Source organism: Paralichthys olivaceus, chromosome 1 (assembly GCF_024713975.1).
Source record: "Paralichthys olivaceus isolate ysfri-2021 chromosome 1, ASM2471397v2, whole genome shotgun sequence".
Lineage (NCBI taxonomy): Eukaryota > Metazoa > Chordata > Actinopteri > Pleuronectiformes > Paralichthyidae > Paralichthys > Paralichthys olivaceus.
Window position 1 is genome coordinate 11,309,948 of NC_091093.1, and position 15,303 is coordinate 11,325,250.

Consider the following 15,303-nt stretch of genomic DNA (forward strand, 5'->3'; position numbering starts at 1 on the left):
TGAATGTGCTTGATGGTGGACTGGATTTTATTTTTATTTTAGCTGATCTAACTATGTCTACAGGTCTTGTAGAGACACTGCACGTGTGATAATACTTTTTTTTACAAATGAGAAAACCGAGCTTTCCAGACCTCTGTAGTTCTTCATACCAGCTAGAAGAATACAACTGGAGGATACATATGTTGCTACTATACCAACAGCATACAACATCTTACTCAACAAAAACAATGCAACACACAATGTGTCAGTCCTGTAGCCTTCATCGAAAATGTAGCCTCATTGTGACTGTTTCAACTTCCACGCTGTTTGCATTTTTCAGAGAGATGTTTTAGGTGAAGCAATAAAAGACATTACTTACACCACATCCAGTCACCTCTTTTTCTCAAAACAAGTGTGGGAGGAGCCCTGGATGTAAGCTCGTCCTCATCACTTGCTGCTGAATCTGTAAATCATTCGGTCCGGACAAATCTCCTTTATCCTCTTTTTTTCCTGTTGGTCATTTTTGTAAAGAAGGATTTGCTGCAGTTCCCCTGAAGCCGGTCAGCTTGGAGCGGAAGTAACTCAGTGACGTCAGACGTACCTGAGACGGCGTCGAGGGTCGACCAATCACATTAGATATAAAAAACATAAATGAATACTTTTGGTTGTAAAGGTGGGAGTGTCGGGGGCGCATAGAGCTGCGTCCTGTGGAAAATCTGCAACAACCAATTAAAGAGCAGCCTCAAGTCCCGTGGTTTCCAAAAGTTTCAGCTCCCGGCGCCCACCCAGAAGTACTATGTATTTAGACAAAAATTAACCAAATACAATTGTTATACAAAATCTTGTTTTGAATGCTCACAGGTGCCTACAGTCAACCAGGAGCATTGTATGAGTAAAATATTATTGTATAATTCAATTATGTTGAACATTTTTATTATTTTTTTGTCTCAGGATGTTGGAGGGCCTTGTTTTAACCAGCCACTTCACCTCCTTAAGGTTGTTTCAGATTAAACATGACAGACGTGCATGCAAACCTTGGTAAACTGTTTGACATATTTAGATGATTTCCTTTGATTCAAAGCCAGTGCGTTTGTATGAATGTTACTATTTCGGCCACCTTAACTCGATGCTTCATCCTCCGGAACATAAATATTTGCATTGAAGTGTAAAAGGGAATCTGATGGCACCATCGTTCAAAATGACCCAGATGTCTTTACACATTTGCACATACTTTATGCACATTGAAGAAAAGTAGACTTTTGTACAATATCTCACTAAATATATTTACATGACATACAATTCGCCATCAGTGCAATACATAGGAATGTTGCATATTTACCAAATGTTAGACTCTTTCCTTTATGAAGAAAAATAATTCCAATGAAAGAAGCTGATATAACTAATGTGTGAAGTAACATGTGCAACTTTCATATTGGTTAACAGCTTCACAGGAAATAAAAAAAATAAAATCTTAGTACCACCATATTAACAATCAAATAGTAAGCATTGAAAAAGTAATAGATCACATGTACATATCTACCTGTATACATGTAATGGATTGCTTTTGTACAAATATTTTAAATAACTTTGGCAGTTTATCAGGAACAAAGTTATCGGAAAAATATGAAACAATAATATCAAACTGTCAGCAATGTCATGTAAGCTTGCCTTCCAAAGCTCATGTTCACAGTGGTCATTCAGAAAGGCTGGAAGCCGATGGCTGAAAACAAAAAAGAAAAAAAGCCAAAGAAAAGGAAAAAAACGTTTCCATCCTTTCTGCTAAGACTGTTAGCACTGGAGGCTATCGTCATTGTTGTCATGGTTATAAAATTACAAACACCTATGAAGGTTTACATAGCAGTCATCGCCATTTAAAAAAACATGGTCTATTTTCAGGTCGACTTAAAATACAAACAGTTTGAAGGCAAGGGGACAGGACCCTGCTTGTGGTCACCGTGGAATCATGGGAGAGACATGACCGAGAAGAGGACATGCACAACAGTGCTTTGTGGAAGAACGTGAAGCCGAGAAACGAGGGTGCAAAATGAAAGACTTTGCAACAATCAGAACGCCACACGGTCAGAAAAGGACTTACACCAGACAACTTAATCGAGCAAATTTCAAACATACTAGGTTCACCATAATTCATATACGTTGGTTCTGTTCTTTTTTTCCACTGGTTTGGCACTTTATTGGAACAAATCTCTGTTCAAAAAGACTAGATGTTGTACAAAAGGTATTTCATGTCTCGTTAACATAACTTGTAGAATATAGTACTTAATAGTAAGCATACGGTAAGTAAACACTTGTACATACTGTAGTTTTAAAATGAACATTCCAACAGATGTTTTACGCACATGCACAAAAACAAACAAACACAACTCTCCCTCTCTCTTTCTCCCGCTGCCTCGCCACATTTGGGCCTCCTCCGCTTCTCTTTGGACAATCTGTTTCTCCTGCTGTTTCCACCCTCTACCCTGAAAGAACAACTGTTGCTCCTGCTCTTTCTCCTCCTGCTCCTTCTTTTTCTCCCTCTATCGCTTACTTAAGACAACACAACTCTTTTTAATACTGCATTCTCGCCCGCTCATTACGACACTTCCTCCGTTGAGCGTGTGTCTGTCTTGAGACGCACAAACTCTTTGGCCACCTCGTCGTTGGTCCTTTGAGAGAGTATCCTCATGATGGTGAGACCCGTTTCGTCCATGGAGATGCTTTTCATCAGGGGGTAGGAGGCTGAGCAGCTGCCCTTGTCTGCCAGCTCTCGGAGCTGGATGACCGTCATGCCGATGATGCGGTCCTCGCGGGCGAAGCAGTAGTCCTTCACTGAAACGTGCAGCTCGTAGTACTCTGGACCATGTTCATTACTCAGAACACTGCAAGAAATGACAAAGCGAGATAAGAGAGGTGAAATTTAAACATGTATATGATGAAAAATTAAAAAGTTTTTGAAACTGTTACATAATGATAAAGCCAAGTCCCGTCCTGCAGAACTGTACATGAGTGCACACCAGCTGCTTTTTAGACACTGCTTTGTTCATAGCTGAGTATCACGTCTCACTGAAGCAACTGGCTGAGACTTTTCCCCACTGAGAAGCCTGTTCATGTGGCTGTGATTGGACAACTCAATCATGTTTGCCCACAGAATGAATGTTTCTATTCAAGTTAGTCTTTATTCAGTGACAGCTTTTTTCTATTTTTTATGGCTGGTTTCTAATTATTATCCCTGCAACTTAATGACTTCATAAAAATTCAAATTACAAAGCCAGGAGTAAAACTATATGCAGATGGCAATAGGCTTGTTTTGATTATGTTGCTACAACTCTCTTGGATCACTTTAGCTACGTCACTTCTCTGAGCTCGACTGTGAGGAGCAGAGTCCCGACAGGGGGACAGGCTTATACATCGCTCAAGTAGTCTCTTGACTTTTTACAAATGTTTCAATGAAAAGAGAAGAAGTGCGGAAACTGCAGTTGATTCAGTGCTTGGAACGATTGGGAGATTTGACAGTAAAGTATTAGAGGTATTATGCAGCATATAGGTTGCTGCAGGCTCTTGTGCAGATAGCTACTGAAGACTGGATTATAGGTGTGGCAGCATACAGTACAGAATGATGCCCAACATTTTGTAGACTGATGCCTTGTCTACACTTCTGCAGAAGTTTTTTTAACAGATTACACTCAGTTTTTAACAAAGGTCTCAGTCCACATGACCATCATTTTACAAAATATCTCCATTTAGATGAGAACACAAAAATTATTACAATGCTCAAACTGGGTTTTACATGTACACATGCATACATAAAAACCATACATTCTGAAATGCTCTGGTTTAGTGACTCAAAACCCTGTCAGCATGTGGATGAGAGGCCCAATAACGAAATATCTGCATTAGTGTGGACAGGGCTTGAATATAGGCAGATAAATGTCGTGTAATAAATCATTTCCATCTCTCCCTCTTCTCTCCACATCTGTTACTAAAAGAAAGTAGGCAGGGTTACTCACTACTGGAATGTTTCATTGTACTTTGGTGACCAATTGTTGTTCTTGGTCTTGGTGCTGAATTTGCGCTTCTTGTCAGCCAGGTGTGGTCCCACGGCGTTGACCTCCACGAACGGACGGAACATGGCGTTGGTCTGCCAGATGAGGTTGTTCACAGCGACCACTGAGAAATGCAGAGGAAATGATAATCAGCTGGAACATAATAGGTGGAAGAAAGTACACAAAAAATCTATGCCAAACACTAACGCTGTTTAAACCTGTGTTTTCCTGCTCTACGTTTTCTGTTTTGGAAAATGTGTTTTTGTATTTTGTTCTGTGGTGGTCGGTCAGGTAATTCTGAGAAATATGTCAACCATAGATACAATACAGCTAAAGTTCAGCTCATGCTGTGATAATGGATTTTCCTTTTATTGAAACATACATATATGGTTGCCATAGTAAGCTAACTGGCAATCACAATGTCACGCTACCGCTGCTGGCTGATCACAGCTGATCACTGGTTGTTACTGCAGTTGGAGGTGGTTGGAGGAGGCTGATGTTTTCAGCTTAATTTAGTTTTTGTTAAACAAAATGAGAAGGCACAATCAAAGTGTGTGTGATGACAGCAGTGGACAGAAAACAGTGGGGCATATTCACAGAAGGAAATCAAAGCAGCAATGAAACAAGCATTTGAAGCTCCCATCAATATTATCACTGGGGTGACATATGTCCACCTACGAACTATCAACTGTTTCCAACCAGATCAGTTAGTGCAACTCTCTCCTTTCTCGCCTTCATATCAAGCTTCTCCATAAACTTCAATTGGTCCAGAAAGCAGCTTCCCAGATCTTTACAAGAACCCCTTCCATAGAAAACATCGCCCCTGTCTTCCAACAACTTCCTGGCCAACATCACATTAAGTGCAAGTGTCTCCTTCCCACCTTCCCTACCTCTCCGACCTCCATCAAAACCCTCACCGATGTTCCTCCTCCATCCTCCTCCTGTCTGCTTATCCTCTATGGGGTCGTGAGCCTACAGCTATGCAGCCCTTCATGTCTTTCTCCCACAAGCCAATCCCTGATATTGACCTATCCCCACATTCAAATCTGTTTTAATTTGCTAACTTTGTGTTACCATGCTCTTTCTGAAAACTTGTTTTACTAGTGTTAATCTTATTTTTATTTTATTAATCCTTTAACATATGTTGTTTTATTGGTGTCCTGATATATTGACTGTTGTTATATACATATGTGAGATGTCCATAAGAAGGTGCCCATAATTAGAACGCATTATTATTTATGATTTGTAAGGTCATAAATTAGTTATGGACAAGTAAATATTAGATTATTTGGTAAATGAAGTAGCTAGTAGTATGAGTCCCACCTATTGTCTCTGTGAGGCTGTGTTTAGGGACAGCAGAGCTTGGAGCTGATGCTAACATACACCAAGGCTAACATGCTGATGCTAATATTTACAATGTTCACCATCAAACCTCCGTGTTCTAGCATGCTAAACTTTGCTAAATAGATTCAAACACAGCTGAGTCTGATGGCAATGTCAGAACTTTTGCAGATATTAGGTCATAAAAGTGTTTTTATGACCCTTTACACCTGCTGATGGCGCTAGATAACATGTTAATGGGTCACCGAAATTATTACAATTCAGCCTGAGGTAGACATTAATATGCATATGAAGTTTCAAGGCAATACATTGGATAATATGCAAAACAACAAATATCAACCTCCTGTGTTGTTAGAGAAACATGCCGTCAGGTCAGGGGATCATTAAAACCAGGAGATGCATCCTCCTCAGAGCAAAAGTGTCTCTCACAAATTTTATTGCAATCCATGCAATAGTTGATTGGATATTTCAATTAGGACGAAAGTGGTGGACCAACCACCGGACCCACCAGTCAACCATAAAGCCATGCTGCTTTTACGAGCTATACGACAAACACAGACAGTAAAAAGACAGATGATTCAGATCTATAAATCAGAAATGATGCATCTGAGCTCCAACCCTTTTATAGCCTCAGGCAGAACAGAGGAAAAAACCTACAGCTGTGGTTTTGGTTTTCCATATATGGACTTTAATTATGTCATCAGTGTTTTAAGTTTAGATGCTAATTCCCTTGTTTGTATTTTCTCTGTGAAACAAGCTCCAGGACTTACAACAATTCATCTGACCGGGGTCCCTGCAGCACAATTGCAAATGGGATTACCACCATGAGCTGTCCATGACGGGTCTTTGAACATTAACAGGTGTGAATACATTTGAATAGAGAAGACGATAAGCAGGTTTGGGTATAGGAAAACGCTCACCCTTCACGCTGACTTTGTGCTCCCCAGTGCCAGGGTGAGAGATGAGATTCACTTGCATCGACACCTCCCCCACCGATCCGTTGGATGACTGACCTGGACACACACCAAAACAGCAACAGGAGAATTGGAAAGAGTCTTGAATGAATCAGAGAGGCAGAGTGGAAGCAAGCAGAGAAATAGAGAGATCCGGAAATCGGAACAAAAGAGAGGGTATAAGGACAGCATCCAAAAATGTGGGTGTCTTATTTTCTCTTATAGATGAGGTATCCAGAAATTGGTTGATAAACACCTCTTTTTGTGTTAAAACTAAAAGATACAATATATATATATATATATATATATATATATAACAGACAAACAAACAAAAGAACAAGAGGTTTCAAACCCATGGCAGCCCAGTATTGAACACAGCCGGGGTTTTCTTTTTAGCTTCAGGCTCAGCAAGAACAACATGAGGAAAAAACAACAAGACAAGACACATGACATAATCTGCCTGGTTTGAAGACCATGGAAGAGGCAGATGGTGTGAGGACTTGCACTAAATAAATAATTTTCGATTAAATCATTCAACCCGACAGAGATACAAACACAACATTGATTTAACTGCATGCTGACATGTCACATGAAAATGAAAACTAGAATTACTGTCTTGCGGTTGTACGCCTCTATCAATCATGATGAATTATGGAGTAAAAAACATGTGTTGTGAGGTCAAAGTGATGAAGTTGACCTTTGACAAATTCTAATCCGTTCAAGTGAACATTTGTCCAAAATTTGAAGACTTGTGCTCATGAGAGAGGGATGGACGGACGGATGAACAGCCTGAAAAGATGCCTCCAGCTGTGTTAAGCATCCGTGCAAAGGCAGAACAATCGGAGAGTAGGTAAGGAGGGGACAAGGGTGAACAGGAGGGACAGACAGGAAGTACCCTTTTGTGCGTCACACGCTTCATATTTCCTTCAGCGTTACAGTTTCAATCATCCCGGGGCACTTTGTTGCCAGGAAACAATTACAATTGACGTGACGATGTGTCTCGTTTAACCAGATGCAGCAGGTCCTGCCCGTTTTAGCTGCCTCTAAAAAGAGCCTTGTGTTTCATCCAGCCAGGACAAACAGATGTTGAACACTGGCAGGCGAGTGTTGTTGACGAAGGAGCATGTTGATCCAATTGCTAATCAATATGTGCCAAACATGCAGTGCCCATTAAGGCAGGTAATGAAGAAACAAGCCTTGTGATTTATTGTAATGATACCCTGAGAGGGAGAGGAGAGGCAGAAAGAAACATTGCTGCTGCACAATTAAGGCACAGACTTGTGGGAAATGAACGGGCCGACGGAACAGCAGGTTTACCTCAGCTACCGGCTAAAACAATAAATGTAATAAATAAATAAGTTCTGTATGTTTTTTGGAGGAAGTCAGGGACGAAATGCTGTTGGAAGACAACAGGATGAGACACATTGAAGAGTGTGAACAAGATGAAGTAAGATAAAGGAAAGCAGCAGAGAATAAAACTAAGGTGGCATCGAGGAGGGTCAGCTGATTAAAATGCAAACAGGAACAGATAAGAAAGGTGAGTTGTAGGTGTCGGTTGTTGTTGACATTCAGTTTAGCTCAATGAAATAGAATTTTTTTTCTGTCAATGCTACTGAACAGTAATGAATCAACAGAAGATCACTTCACCGGAAATAATCTGTGAGATATTCATATCAAATAACTGTTAGTCAGAGATGTGTTCATTTTTGTTGTTACGTTATTTCCATTGAAGCATGAAGCAGCTACACAATCTCAGTCTGCTCCCTAACATACAGAGAGACACACATGCGTCCGAGCGCACACTTGGCAGGAATAAACCAGTGCATGCATTGGTCTAAATGTGTCACTGTCAGAGCACAGGGGCGGGTGATTAATGGAACAGTGTCCACTGTGCTACAGCAAGCATCAGCACATCCCCACTGTGTTTACTGACCGAATGCACATCAACCACCTCACTATCTCCACTTATAGACATCACATTAGACCACCTTAGATAAAGAGCGACAACATGGTGTGAACTCGGAGTTGGGAAGGGATGGGAGGACAGATTCAGTGAGGAAGAAAGAAGAGGAGAAAAGCATTGAGCAAAGCTCAAAATAGCACAAAGAGAAAACGCCGTGCGTCTATGCCCATCTGCCAGTCAGTGAGAGCGGCAGCGCTGATTGGCTTGCTGGACGCCCGGCTGACTGGCTTTTTCCCACTGCCGTTCTGTTTTTCTGTCGCCTGCCTATGCAGTGTTCTGCAAGGCTGAACTCACTGAGGCAACCAGGAGCTCATAGCTCCACTGGGCTGAAGTTCCTCTCCAATCTCTCCGGACACCTGAAGGTTCTACCTCAGTGTGGAGCCAGAGAGAGAGAGACGGAGGAGAAAAGTTCCACACAAAGAGATGAATGAGAGAACAACACATGAAAGTGGGTCAGTGATAACGGAGGGAGAGTAGAGGGAGCACAACGGAGAATTTATAGATTTACACAACGTATATGCCTTGTAAATTTGCCATGACAGTGTTTTATGTGTTTTTAATGAAGGAGAGAGCAAATGAGCATGGGAGCAGTAAAGCCCTTCAGGGTATGGGGTGAAGAAGCCACAGATAACTATGCTTATTTGTATATCTTATTATTTATTTACAGTGGCAGAGACAAATGGCTGATAAAATGAGAGGATACATGCAATTAGTTCAATGTCCACTGCACATATAAGCCTAAAGAAAACAAAGTGACACAGAGAGAGATCCTCGGGACAAACACATACTAGAAAATGGAGCAGAGACTGATGGGAAAACGACACACTGCCGAGGCTGAACGAGCCAGGACTGGAGCAACATTATTTACGATCGCTTCTAAATAACAACAGATGCTGGGAGTGACTTGGAGGTAATAAGGCAATTCTTTTCATTTATTATTTAAAAAGTGTTTGACGATTGTAGTGATAGAAACTGTGACCAACAGCAAGTTTGACGTATCTGTAACTTACTACTAAGTTTATCAGAGTTTATTGAGTTTAATCAGAATATGTTTACTAACTGGTGCCTTAGAAAAGTAATGTGTTGCTGGAATCCACAGTCTGTGCCTTTTTCACACATTTTTGCAATTTTTGGCATAATTTTCTCAATATTTCTTGATTTTATAGCAGTTTTCTTTTGGGCTGAATCCAATTGGATGAATATGCGATATTTTGAAACTGGAAAAAAGGCTTTGAAAGATTGAAACTCAATTTAAGTTTGCGTGATTGAAACTAAGTTTTGAAGCCTTGCATAATGTTTCCATGAGCTGAAATAAAATTCAAATCTCTGCAAACACTATTTTGCATTTGAATTTTTCCTTATTCAATATTTCAGCAGTCTTTTTTACTAAGTTTCTCCGACACATTTTCAGTTTCAAATGTCACTGTTCTACCAGTTCATCAGTTTGTTTTCGAAGGTTTTAAACCTTGTTAATCTGTCTGAAAACTTGGTCCACGTACATAGAAAAAAAACACCTGTACTATCACAGTCTGTTATTTCAGAGTTGAGTTTACGACACCAATTTTGAGAGATTTGCCCAAACATTTGTAAGCTTGCAAAGCACATGGTTTTGGCAGCATCATACCGCAGCTATGATCTGAAACTGATGGTGTTAAAAAAAAGTCAGGATCCTGGAGGCAGACGTTTGCTCTGAACCAATTGATTGTTTCTGTTGAAGTACAGTCAAATCACAACCAAGTTTCAACCTTTCAAAATGTTTTTTCCACTATCAGAATAATTCATGATGTTTATCCCATAAGATACATGTGATTCCCATGTGAGAGCCGGTTTATGGACAGAAAAACAGCTCTTGATTAAAACTTTCTTCAGTATTTTAAAACTGATGTGATTCAACTTCCTGAAATGACATATTGATTGGACCTGGCCTTGGCTAAAAGTGAGATATCCTTACCTTGAGAGGTTTGGGTGCATATATATTTCTTGATCAAGGCATCTGTAGGTTGAGTGTAAAGGCTGAGAGCATATTTGAGGGACTTCATGTCGGGGCTCTTTTCAAGGAAAGTTTTCTTCAACCCGTTTCCTCCAGCATGGAAATATTGCTGCAAAAAATGACATAAAGACAGTGAAAGAGGGAAGCTCATATTTATATTTAACCAAAGATAAATGGAAACTTTGAAATAACTCAGGGATGTGATGGTAACGTCTTTTGAGTTCAAACACGACAGCTGAGAAATAGCTGAGGATTATATGGACACTAGTGTTCTACGAGGAGGAGCCAACACACACACAGAGACCAGCAGAAGTACCAACGTGAGGAGGAATGTAGGAACCTAATGAGTAAAACCTTCATGTATTTTCTTTTTTGTTTAAAATGTTTTCTGCCGCTCTCCTATATAACACATGATCATTACAGCGACAAAGCAGCATATCCTTAGAGACACTGGAAAATAAATGACTAAATACGCATGCCAATAAATAAATAAAGGTAATACAAAACACAGTACAGATAGGGTCAACATATTATCTTCATCAGATGTGGGACGATGCCTGTTAGTAAATATATTTTGACCGGTGTCAGGTCAATACTTTCCAGTGACTCGATACAGTCGTAGGCACAGTTTTCAGCCTCACCACTGACTCGTGAGTCACAGAGTTTGACTGACACGTGCCTTTCATGAACTCAACATAATCTGACATGCAGGGGCGGGGGGGGGGGGTTATTCATGCATTTATGTTTGTATCACATATAAGCATGGAAACCAAAGTGGGAAACCATGGAAACCAAAGCGGAGCTGAGTAATGATGAAGCTGTATCTAATTGTAAAATAATAACAAACTTTATACTGGATTTGTTAAAATGGCATAAAAGAAGTGGCACATTTTTCTTCTTCCTGTTTAGCGCTTCGTGTAAATAAATGACACATTTTTTTCAAGAAATTTAAGATATTATCAAGAATATCTGCTGTGATTGTCATGGCTTCTATCTTATAATTTCACGAATCTCGCGCATTTTGGACACGCGATATGTTCAATATTAATACACCAGGTGAGCGGGTGCTCTGAAGCAGCGGAACCTTTACAGATTCAGAAAGAAAAATCATCCAGCATCACCACAGGACAAGCAAACAGCCCATTCCAAACAGACATGCTCAGAATGGGCACTGCCCTGGTCATGATCAATATAAGAATGTGTATTGGTCAAGAAAGTGCTGCCTCATTTTTGAAATATGCCCATAATATTGCCACTGGGCTGCATTTCTGCACTTCCTCTGACAAAACAACCCGACAGAGACATCTAGCATGCTCAAAATATCACCCTGCCTCTGGCAAAATGACCTGCCGGAATAACATCCTTCCTCCATTTCCTCTTTCTTGTCTTATTCCTCTTTCCTTAGTTATTTTCAGTTCGTTCTTTCTTATATTCTTAATTTCTTTATTTCCCTGCACTTTCATTTGAGTCTTATCTTCTCCTCTGTCCTCACAGATTTCCAGGGGTGTGCCTTTAGTCACGAACCATTGAGAAGCTGCGCTCCTCTCTTGACTGCCGCTTCTGACACACATAAGTGAAAAGGCAGGCGAACCCATATATTATCTATTTATGTTCTAGCAATTTAGTGAGGAAAATGAAATAGCTGCCTTCCTCCAACAATCACTCCCAGGTCAGAGTTCAGAGAAAGCAACAAATGGTGCATTATTGTGTATCTATTAAATGAACTCCTCTGTGGGCCAGTGCATTTAGCCATTATCCCAGCCATTAGTTTGCACAGGTTCAAAGTTCATGTCTATTTTCAGTGGGATAATCACTAAATGCACTCAGGCTCAATATCAAAGCAGAAACACATCATTTGACTTTACTTATTAGTCCAAGTAAAAATGGATAATGTCGTGAATACACCATTATTGGTAGTCATAGCCTGTATATCAAAGTTGTCACAATACCAACATCTGTACTTGATAATACATCTGCCTTAATATTGCAATACCAATACTGCAGCTAAACAATGGGCCTGTTGCCATTAATTGTTCATTTTAAATCTACTTTGACTAAATAGATGTGTTCAGTTAACCATCCTATTGGAGTTTTCGCAGAATTTTGTGACATCAACATACAACATTTACCAACTGCTTGACGACTCATGGCCTGGGGGGTAAACAAGATGGAAAAATAAAAAGGAGTTGTAGCGTTTGCAAAATTTGAAAGAAAACACCCAACATAGAGTTCCATCATACATTTAACAATTTCAGGTTTAGGATTTGAAACTGGCGGAATGACGTTGGACGTAATGATGCAGTGGATGAAAGGACGTGTGTGATAATGCTCTGTGATATGTTCAAGGTAATATTCTGGACTATTCTATCAGTAACTCATATTAACTCCATAAACAAAAATAATGTATTATTCTGAATTAGGTCAAAAGTAAGAATATTGGTGTCTGTGTGAACAAAGTCATTGTCACTCAAAGTATCAGTACAAAAAAATGGGGTAAGGTAACATTTTGAACGACAGGATATTGCAATACCTTTTGTAGTACACACATACACGTCTGCATATTTGGTTTATTCTCAAAGCATTACCATTTAGTCTCTTTAAAGCACAGATTTAAATATTGTGTGTGCAACATGATCAGCCAACTCTCCCGCGACATTACTCAACTGTTAATTGACTGTTCTCATTGGAATACTGATGAAATTCCAGCGACATGATTGATCTAAACCTGCAGGTAGTTTCCTTGGAGACAGCAGAATCAATTCGTTTTTCTGGGCTCTTTATGACGCAGGGTTCCCCCTGTGGCACATCAACGTAACTCTTCCCTTGTCCCTGTAGAACCGAGGCATGGTTCTCGAAATTGTCTCGTATCCCCTCACAATAAACAGTCGTATGGTTAACTGTGCTATATTTCACACTTCCTCTCTTGCCGAGAGGCGGTGGGCATCTTTCCATATTCTTGGGATAATAATTACACATTTCTCAGATTGGGCTAAGATGGCATGCTGTCATGTTTGCCTAAAACTATTATGGTATTTTCTTCTCTCTGGCTTATTGAAAGTTAATTTCTGAGGCATTTTCTGGTATCAACGTCATTATGTCTCATCACAGAACATGAAGGAGTCACCCAGAGTAATTTGCATCTGTGAGGGGACTGTGTAAGAATATTTCTTCAGTTCTAAGAATCAAACAATCATTCATAGTAGTATTTCTCTATTTCAGATATACTGTGTACCCCTGCCCCAGCACTCGAAATCGAAATATAAACATTACTATATATACATAAACATTATTCTCCCAATCTTTTACACACGCTTGGAAGCACTAATTTACAGTGGAGAGGAAAAAACAAAGGAGAGAGGCCAGTGACACTTCAGCCCATGATGCCTAAAGCACATGACATGAGCCACATAAAATCCAGCGTCCACATACATTTAACAGCTTCTTATAAGATACTCATTAAAATCAATTTGCATATCAGCTCTCTGCAGTGCCTTATGTAGCTCAGCTGTCCTTTATAAAAGGTCAAGTTTAGCCAGCCAGGTTTCTCTGGCTGCACAGCCAACAGAATAATCCACATAATACTCACCTTGATGGTAGGAAGCACAAGGTCCATGGCTGCACACTGGCGTGGAGTGAGACTTCTGGCTTCCTCTCGAATTACATGCTCCTGGAGGAACAACAGATCAAGTCAAACAGTCTGCAGAAGGCAAAACAGCAATACAAGTCCCATTTACACGCTAAATTTCAAGATGTTGATTTAGCGTAACAGCTATGACCTTAGATGAACCATGATACTTGAGATATAGCATTTACAGTTTACCAAAAAAAAGACAATAGCAGTCATTTTAACTGCAGTGTTTGTTAAATTCAAGGCTTTATTTAACATGATTTTTTTTTCTACCCAGTCTAATTGGAATCTTTCTGATTCTTGAATTTATTATAGTAAATAACTTTCCCAGGTTATAGACAAAATGATCTTAATGTCAATGAAAAGGGGCTTTGAAGAAACTACATCACTGATGCAAACTCAGATAGAATATCCTGACGTCAGGATTTATGTAACTGCACGTGTCTAAACCTTTACATGAGTGTGGTGTTGGCTGCTAACCTTCAATCAACACACCCACAAAGACAGAGGCTGGTACAATGTGCACTTCTGAAACAATATTCAATCCTCTCTTTTGTGTTCAAAATTAATTTGGTAGATATTTAATTAACCACCAGTTCTATATTGATCTTGTGAGATTTAGGAAGAAAAAAAAAAACATGTAACATTGTGTTTGGAAGCAAAAAACACTCTACACCTTCTTGATGTGATCCAGGAGTCGCCCAAATGTGTGAATACAAGTTCATGGTGAGCTCCAAAATCACTTTAGGCTGCAGGCGAATACTCTTCTAATGAAAGCCCCATGATACAGATGTATGTATATTTTTTACAGATTAAAAAAAAAACATTTTTTTCTTGATTTCTGGAATTATTTCAGCGAAATCTTACAATTCATAACAGATTATAAGCAGTTAAAGAAAACTAGGTCATAATATGGTAATTGGCATTTTCATGACGTCATTGCATTACATTTGCATTCTGCTTGATGTCAGCCAGTTTCAGCCCTTTATCTGTTCCTGCTTCTCTCCCACTGTCTGTGCTCACGTATGCAGTATTATACTTCAACTAGATTCCCATTATAGTTGTTCTCATTCACAGATTTTTCTGTTTCTGCTGTCAGACAACTGAGCAGTTCTGAGATAGTGAATGAAATGTGGCCCATTAAGATGACATGTTAACCAGCACTTAACATTAACAAGACATTTCCAAGCTGCTGCTCTGCACAGATTTAATCCTGCAACATCGCCTGACAAAATCACCATGTACGGAAGTTACAGACAAAGGCTGTGCTGTGATTTCAGCCATAGTCACATGACAAATGATCACTCAGAGAAAGTTCGAAGCTCATTCAGGTCTAGATGAATGAGAGGCATTGGGGGGTGAGCCTGCGGAGGGAAGGCCTGCTCTTGATAGGACTGGCCCAAATGTTA

General features: G+C 39.8%; 1 protein-coding gene across 3 annotated transcripts in view; it reads right to left on the minus strand.

The window, feature by feature from the left end:
* Positions 1-2,129: 2,129 nt before the first annotated feature.
* The window catches only part of LOC109624845 (protein unc-13 homolog C), a 104,967-nt gene continuing 91,793 nt past the window's right edge, over positions 2,130-15,303 (minus strand). For all 3 annotated transcript variants that reach the window (XM_069519816.1, XM_069519882.1, XM_069519732.1), the window contains 5 exons: positions 13,853-13,933; positions 10,228-10,375; positions 6,281-6,373; positions 3,984-4,143; positions 2,130-2,855 (listed from right to left, as the gene is read on the minus strand). In XM_069519816.1, the coding sequence (XP_069375917.1) occupies positions 2,570-2,855; positions 3,984-4,143; positions 6,281-6,373; positions 10,228-10,375; positions 13,853-13,933 (768 nt within the window). In that variant the 3' untranslated portion in view covers positions 2,130-2,569. The remainder of the gene's footprint in view (positions 2,856-3,983; positions 4,144-6,280; positions 6,374-10,227; positions 10,376-13,852; positions 13,934-15,303) is intronic.